This window comes from Pteropus alecto, unplaced genomic scaffold (genome assembly GCF_000325575.1).
Source record: "Pteropus alecto unplaced genomic scaffold, ASM32557v1 scaffold101, whole genome shotgun sequence".
NCBI lineage: Eukaryota > Metazoa > Chordata > Mammalia > Chiroptera > Pteropodidae > Pteropus > Pteropus alecto.
In genome coordinates, this window is record NW_006432945.1 from 19,866,433 (window position 1) to 19,874,638 (window position 8,206).

The following is an 8,206-nucleotide window of genomic DNA, read 5'->3' on the forward strand; positions in this document are numbered from 1 at the left end:
CCCGGCCGGGGTCGGAGGGCTGGGCGAGGCTGAGGGTGAGAAGGGGAGGGCTCGGGGCTTGCGCTGCGAGGGGGCCTGGGCTCCGGCGAGGGTTCGGGGGGAGGAGGGAGAGGACGGGCTCGGACTCCAGACGTTGGGGTTCTGAAAGTGTGGGATCGGAGGTGGGCGGCGGAAGGGCCTGCGGGAGGATCGGAGGTTTGGGGAGTGGGGGGCGCGTCGGTGTGCCGAGGTCCTGGGGAAAGTGAGAGACTAGGAGGAAAGTTTGGGACGGAGGGGACGGGATAGGAGACAGGACAGTGGCGCTGCACGGTGACAGGGTCCGGGGCTCCCTTTCTCCTGTGGAAAGGAAGAGAGCAGAGTTAAACAGCATCAGTTGCAGCGAATTCTAATCGCCAGGCCTTTAGCTTTTAATAGGGTGGGAAGGGCGTTCGGGAACGGTCATGTGGGTTTGGAGAACTGGAGTTGGATGAGGGTTCAACTGGATCTGCTTTCAGAGGCTCCCCAGCTTCCTTCTCCCTTGTTTTTTCCTGGTCACGAAAAGAAGGGGAAATGGGGAAGCGGGTGTCGCGGGAGTGTGTAGGAGTAAAGGAGTTTTCTAGTTTTTGGCAGTGCGGAATAGGGAAACGGTAGTGCTGTGTTGGAGCCTTGTATGCTGAAGCGACGGCTCTGGAAGTCTGAGAAAGGGAACAGAAAACGCAGGACGGTGTTGGGCGGCCAGGCTTGTTAAGTAAACGGGCGCTTTAGTTTCCAGACTCTTATTTTACTGTTTGGGTGCTAGGCGGGAGGGGTCAGCATTCATATACAGAAATGTCCCTGGGGGAATGTGGTTGCTGCCCCAGTGGGTACCCCGTTCTCACTGTGGGCTAGGCAAGGGAAAGGGTGAAGAGAGAATTTGTAGGTTGGTTCTGGTCTGATAAATGAAATGTTTGATGTAAACAAAGTATCTTCTTTGGCTGTAACCACTTTCCTCCCTGGTCTTCCTAAAATGAAAGTCAGCAATTATACTGTAACAAAATAGGTGTCTCATAAGGAATTGAGTCCCTTGAGAAGGTATCAAAGGGTAGTTCTTTCTCCCACAGGTCGTTGAACTTGGGACCTTTTCTTGCCATGAGCCATTGAGGCTGGAGATCCTTGGAGTTGGTATTGTTTGTGAGTTGGCTAGTGGAGTTAGGGAAACCTGGGGACTTCTGTGGGGTGAGTTCTCTTGGCTTGGAGTAGGTTATTTCCATCGGAATGGCTTTAGGCTTATCCGTGTAGTTTTGCAGCTGAGATCAACTAACTCTTTGGGCCTTTGAGGTTCCAAAATAAAGCTCGAAAATTGACTTTTTCTCCCCCTTATTTTTGTTCTTCTGCTGGCTTTGAACCTTGTGCTAGGAAGAGACCTGGGAAATTAAGTTTCTTGCAGAGGTAAGTCTGGAACTTCTTTTATTGTTTTCAAGCAATGGAAGGGAATGGATGTGGCGTGGGAAGTGTATTGGGGTGAGCCCAGTAGTGGTGATAGATGCCAGGCAAAAGGGGTCTTCACCTCCTAAACGCATGAGACCTTTTGCAGCCACTGTCTCTTCAGGTAGCTGGAAGGAGGTAGGGAAAAAAAAAAAACCTTGGGGTAAGTCCGCAGCTTTGTTTTGCTATCATCCAGCCCTCTCGTCAGCTCTGTGAGAAACGTCTTTTCCCAGTCTTTTCGCATATGGGACGTTGTCTTCTAGCACGGTGTCTACTGCATGTGGCCTTTGGAGGGTTGCTGAGGCGCCTTCCATGGGAAGGCTTTCCTGCAGCTTATGCTTTCTTCTAGTTGTTCAAGGTTCCTGGAACCCTTCTTTTGAAAACATACTGTGTAATTCTGACTGCAGGTGTTTGGTTACACTTTCCCTGTCCCACCAGCAAGAAAGCTCCTTACCTACTTTTAGCCATCTTTAAGGCTTCTCGTGTTTTTATTTCACGTTTCAAGACATCACTCTTTTTAGTCCTTCCACGCGACTTCCTCTCTGAGGGCTTCTGAGAGAGTCAGAGACTTCTAGTTGCGTGAAGATACAGATATCCTTGCTTGGGATGAGACTACACATTGCTTGGAAGTAGAAACCTAATAGAAAACAACCAGTCAAGAAATCCCGTAGATATGTATAGACTGTCCGTTGGTCCTTGGCTGGCTTGGATGTCCCTAAAGCAAACAAACACATAAACAAACATCAGCTCTAGGAAATGCGGCAGTTCATCAGAATAAAGAATTTATTCAGAGAAACCGTAACCTGGGACTCATGTTAGGATCTCAAATGGACTCAAACCAGCCAGCGCGATCAGGACTTGTGTTTACCAGAGTGTTTGTCTCTTGGTGTCTGGCATCATTTCAGACACCGAGACTCAGGGTCTTGCTCATCTTCTGTTCAGACAGGGTGCATTCTCCTCACTATTCTGGTAGCGTCCTCTCGGCTCTCTGTATCATTCAAGCTGCGTTCCCTCGCTTCATTGCCACAGAAAGCCGAGTGTATTTTGGTTTAAGAGGAAGTTGGCCATATTCTTGTAATGCTGAACTTGGAACCCCCATCTGGATTGCTGAGTGAGTGAACTCAAAATCCTAGATGATAAGTGGGGAGGGCTGCCTATTAGCCTGCATGCCAGCCTCCTGACATTTCTCCTCAGAACACGGCCTTGGGAAACACAGACCCTTTCTCCACTTTGCTTCTTTGAATAAGCAATCCAAGTGTGATCAGCAGCCTAACCAGGAAGAGTCTGCCACGGGTTTGGTTGAAGACTTTAATGATGGCTGTGAGGGATGCGCACAGGATCCTTTTTGTCCGTCTTGCAGAGGATGGCGCTGAACTAGGTCAAAGTAGACCTCCTGGGATGGGCAGAAGGGAGGGTGGCCCTACCCCCTGCTGGTCACCTGACCGGAACAGCAGGTGTTAGAGAGGCTGAGGTGGTGGCAGCTCGGAACTCCTAAGTGCCAGCTGGACACTTAAGTTAAATGAGTCTGTGTCTGACTGGCTTTCCTTTTCTTCTGGAATATTGTTTGATGGGTTTGGGTCGGAGGGACTGATGGCTTCCTTCCCCACATCTAGGATGGAAAGTGACTTGCTGTTTCTATTCTATTTGACCATCATGCTCCACATAGAGTAGGGTGTCTCGTCCTTAATACTATTGACATTTTGGGTTGGATAATTCTTTGTCATGGGGGGTGTCCTGTGCATTGTAAGGTATTTGGCAGCATCCGTGACTTCTACTCACTGCATGCTGGTCACACCCACCCTTACCTCCTGCAATGACAATCTGAAATGTCCCCGGCATTGCCGAATGTCCCCAAGTGGGCAAAATTGCCCCTGGTTGAGAACCACTGACCTAGAAGCTCTGGTAATTTCTGGCACCGGGAATGACCTGGCCTGGGAATCCAGGGACTTTGTTTTTCCCCTCAAATGCAGGGGGTTAACCGCACTGGGCTGAGGCCCATTGTGGCGTCGTATCCAGCGAAGTTAGGGCCATGGTGCTTTCTGGGATTCTGCTTGCTTTTTTAGTGGCCAGTTATGTGGGGACACTGTTTCTTCATTTCCTGAGGCTCATAGTCAGGACACTTTGAATTAGGCAGCTCTGGAGCCCATCTGCTTTGCTGGGACCTTCATAACCAACAGCTGGCCACGCGGAGCAGGTGGAATGGGGGACAGGGAGAGGCCGTCGGGCTCTGAGGGGCTTGGCTGGTGCTGCCTGCAGTGAGCGGGAGCTTGTTCCCTACAGCCCCTCATTGACACCCAGGGCTGTGCCGTAAAGTGGGAGGTGGAGAGGTGCTGCCTATAGTTGCATAGTGTCCCAGCTGTTTCCCGTGCGGCATCTGAGTTCATTACCCGATGGCCACATGTTGGACCCCTGGCACTGGTCCCTGTGATTCCAGGGTGGGCTGCCTCTTTTCTTGAGGCATGTGTCTCTCTGTGCTTCTGTTTTAGGGTCCCGGAGGAAGAGGGGACCAGGTCCTGCTTGCTCCTCAGTTGACTGAGCTCCCATCAGCTCAGCTCTTCTGAAGTAGACTCTCATTTGACTCTCCTTAGCCTAGACTCAGTCTCTTGGTGTAGAAAGTGGACAGAACAACCCCTCTCGTTGCAGAATGGCTGTGGGTAGTCTGCAGAGTGTAGGAGGCTGTAGCCAGGTGGAGTGTGTGCGTGGTAACTGAGTTGCCTGTGTGTGTTTTTAATGAGGTCCCCTCACTCCTGGACTTCTACGAGTTTGTTTCTTCATTGACATTGCTTGTGACGGTCTCTTGGATATCCATTGTTAGGCTAGCGACATGAAGATGAATGTAACTTAGTCCCTGTGTATGAGTTAAGCTCTAATGGGATAGTCAGTGCACAGATGACTTTAATACACATTGATAAATGGCTTAAAGGAAGTATGTGCGGTGTTCCATGGGAGCACAGAGGAGGGCTGCTTATCCCTGCATGAGATGTAGAGAATGGATTTGAAGATGGCGTCTGAGCTGACTCTTCAAGGGTGAGTAGGAGTCAGCCATCGGAAAGGACGGTGACGGGCTGTGGGGTAGAAGGAAGACGGATTCAGGCAAAGGGAACAGCCTGAAGAACGTACAGGTGAATGAATTGCGTGACGTATGTGAATGATAAACTGATAAAGTTAGAATAAAAAGTGGGTTATGAGTTTGGAAAGGTATGCAGGACCTGATCTTGGAAGGTTTGGTGAGTTGCGTAAGGAGTTTGGAGCATTCTTATAGGTCAGGAGGGAGCTGTAGGTAGGTCTTAAGCAGAAAAGTGATGTGGCCAGCTAGCTGTTCATTTCAAATCGCCGACTCAGCTGAGTATGGGGTGGGTTTCAGTGGGTTAACATTGATGGTAAGGAAAGCTGTTGAAGAAGCTGCTGTGGAAGTCTAGGTGAGAGACAGCTGGGACCCGAACCGGGCCATTGGCAGGGGAGGTGGGAAGGTGAGGCAGGTTTAGGAAATATTTGGTAGTAGCATCAACAGGAATTTCTAATTGATTGGGAGGTTGTAGGTTGCGGTCAGAGGGTGGAGCAGTACGTTCTCTACACCTCACGCAGGGATAAGCAGTCCTCTGTGCTCCCATGGAATACTGCGGCAGGAAGTCTGTGACGGGGGTGGAGGTGAGAGTTGGTGGGCTTGAGGATTGGTTATTGGCTGGATCCAGGATGGAACCAAGTGCCAAATTACATAATGAACGTAGGGCCGTGATCGGTCATTGACGGGGCTGATAAATAACAACCACGAGGAAAGGTTAGAAGGTGGCATCACCAGAAGGTGTGTTAACATCAAATACTAGTGGATCAGGGGAATTACAAGGATGCTCAACATAGGAGCTTAGCCAAGTCTGGATTTAAGTCCATTTTTTGGGGTGAATATCACTGATTAATCTGAGCAGTTATGCTTCTGGAGCTGGATTGTGGGGAACCTAAAGATAGGCTTTGGAGGGATGAGGCTGGGCCGCAGAGGTCAAGCATACTTATTTCTTTGAAATGTCTTTTGCGACAATTTATCTAAGGCTTTACCGAGTGATTTCACGCGTATTTTCTCATTAGATTCTTAACAAGTCTGAGGAGTAGTTTCTTTCCTCCCTGTTTCGAAGTTGGGGGCAGTGAGACTGAGGTTCAGAGACTTGCTTAAGGTGACAGCGACACAGCTTGTTAATTGCACAAGCAGAATTGAAATGTTCTCACCCTCAAGATTTTCCGTTTCCCTCCTGTCAGCTCCTAAGTTCATCTGCTACAGCGTCCACATTAGAGTTGAGTGAATTCTCTACTCGGTTTGCCGACATTTAAGAGGTGGACTGGTTGGGCAGGGGCACAAAGCAGTATTTCGGTCAGGGTGAAGTCTAATGGTGACTCCCACTGAGCATGTAGCCCTCCAGGTGAGTGTAATGTTCTCACTTGGGGGATGTGACTATGTTTCTTTGATAGGATCTGGACTTAGGGCAGCATTGGTTGGACATGAAAACTCTAGGCTTTATTTTTAATAGACGTTTACTGAGCTCTGCACTGTGCCGGCCGCTGTGCTGGTGCCAGGAATAAAGGAATGTGTAAGACCAGTTCCTGCCACTGACCGGCTCACAGCCCTTTCCTTGTCCTCACAGTGTGGTGGGGACTGCCGCTGCTGAGCAGGGCTTCTGGGAAGCAGTGTGCACCTGAGCCCAGCATGGCAGGCCTGAAGCGGCGGGCGAGCCAGGCGTGGCCGGAGGAGCGTGGGGCGCAGGAGCATGGGCTGTATAGCCTGCACCGCATGTTCGACATCGTGGGCACCCACCTGACACACAGAGATGTGCGTGTCCTGTCCTTCCTCTTCGTGGATGTCATCGATGACCACGAGCGTGGCCTCATCCGAAATGGACGTGACTTCTTGTTGGCACTGGAGCGCCAGGGCCGCTGTGACGAGAGTAACTTCCGCCAGGTGCTGCAGCTGCTGCGCATCATCACACGCCATGACCTGCTACCCTACGTCACCCTCAAGAGGCGGCGGGCTGGTGAGGGCACGCGGGGGGTGCTGGAGTCGGGGAGGGGTCCCTGCTGGAGGAGGCATCGACCTTGGGGGGACTCAGAAAGGGTGGACCAAAAGGGAGGGGTGTATCTTCTCGAATGACTCCCTCTCCCCTATAGTGTGCCCTGACCTTGTAGACAAGTATCTGGAGGAGACTTCAATTCGCTACGTGACCCCCAGAGCCCTCAGCGACCCAGAACCGAGGCCTACCCAGCCCCATAAAACAGGTGAGAGGGTGGTGCTCCCCAAAGGGCCGTAATCAAGAAAGGAGACATGGGACTCCTCATATTCCCAGCCTTCCGGCTTCAGTGAAAGGACTGTCCCCTCCCCACCCCCATAGGTGATGCTCTTGTGTCACCTAGGTCCTGCGATTGTTTCCAGTGTCCTTCCAGGTCACGTTGTGGTTCCTAATCCCCAGGGTGGGTGTGGTTTCCGCGTGTACTCTGACTTCTCCCCTTACCCCCTGGTCAGTGCCTCCCCACTACCCTGTGGTGTGCTGCCCCACTTCGGGCCCTCAGATGTGTAGCAAGAGGCCAGCTCGAGGGCGAGCCACACTTGGGAGCCAGCGAAAGCGCCGGAAGTCGGTGACACCAGATCCCAAGGAAAAGCAGACATGTGGTGAGGAGTGTCACGGGTTGCAGAGGGCCGTGGAGGGCTGCCAGGGTGCCCTTCAGTGTGGGGCTCCCTTAGCTGCTGCGGAGTGAGGCAGAGCAGATGTCGATGCGGGGGGAGGGGGCGCTTCCTCCAGCTTGGTGGCAGAATATATTTCAAGTGCTTTTAGTTAACACTAAGTCGGAGGGTGCTGTCGTGTCACCCTCGTTGCAGGGTGAAGCAGGTCACGGCAGAGTATTACAACAAGCTGTACCTGTTAATTAGGGAAATACCCCCTAGAAGCAAGGCGCTGCTTGTTCGTGACAGGGTGTCTGACCTGGGCACAGCCCATTAACGGGACCTGCTGCGTTCAGACCGGGGTTGCCCAGGTGCCTGGGAAAGCGCCAGTCCTGGGGCTGCAGCAGGGAAGCCGCCAGACGCGCTGGAAGCTCCCTCGGAAGCTCGCCGCTCAGCGCAGCCTCCTGTGCGTGTCTCCCTCCGCAGACATCCGGCTGCGGGTCCGCGCGGAGTACTGCCAGCACGAGACCGCGCTGCAGGGCAACGTCTTCTCCAACAAGCAAGACCCACTCGAGCGGCAGTTTGAGCGCTTCAACCAGGCCAACACCATCCTCAAGTCCCGGGACCTGGGCTCCATCATCTGTGACATCAAGTTCTCTGAGCTCACCTACCTCGACGCATTCTGGCGCGACTATATCAATGGCTCATTGCTAGAGGCACTCAAAGGTGTCTTCATCACAGACTCCCTCAAGCAGGCTGTGGGCCATGAAGCCATCAAGCTGCTGGTGAATGTGGACGAGGAGGACTACGAGCTGGGCCGACAAAAACTCCTGAGGAACTTGATGCTGCAGGCATTGCCCTGACCTCCCCTCATGGGACTGTCCCCAGCATTCGCCTCTGGAGCGTACATACTGTCCTGGGGTTTGTTCTCTACCCTTCCAACCAGTCACACCCCTGCCTTTTTTTTACCCCCCCCCCCTTTTTTTTTTTTTTTTTTTTTTTAAGGAAAAGACGACATGGAAGTGGTGTTCCCCACCCCTCCCTGCACCCATGTGCCTGGGCTTCCCTGTGTGTCCCTTTCCACTCACCCCAACGTGTCTACAGCCACCTTGCCACTGAACC

General features: G+C 52.2%; 1 protein-coding gene across 2 annotated transcripts; it reads left to right on the top strand.

The window, feature by feature from the left end:
* The first annotated feature begins 216 nt into the window (after positions 1 to 216).
* On the top strand, positions 217 to 8,051 carry DEDD (death effector domain containing). Of its 2 annotated transcripts, XM_015586261.2 has the most exons (6): positions 217 to 1,149; positions 1,375 to 1,407; positions 6,075 to 6,461; positions 6,595 to 6,702; positions 6,947 to 7,093; positions 7,571 to 8,051. In XM_015586261.2, exons 3-6 carry the CDS (start codon positions 6,137 to 6,139, stop codon positions 7,945 to 7,947), a joined length of 957 nt encoding a protein of 318 aa, XP_015441747.1. In that variant the 5' UTR covers positions 217 to 1,149; positions 1,375 to 1,407; positions 6,075 to 6,136; the 3' UTR covers positions 7,948 to 8,051. The 2 variants fall into 2 exon arrangements, with proteins under 2 accessions (XP_015441747.1, XP_006907932.1); XM_006907870.3 differs by having other exon boundaries at positions 217 to 1,407.
* The last annotated feature ends 155 nt before the right edge of the window (positions 8,052 to 8,206 follow it).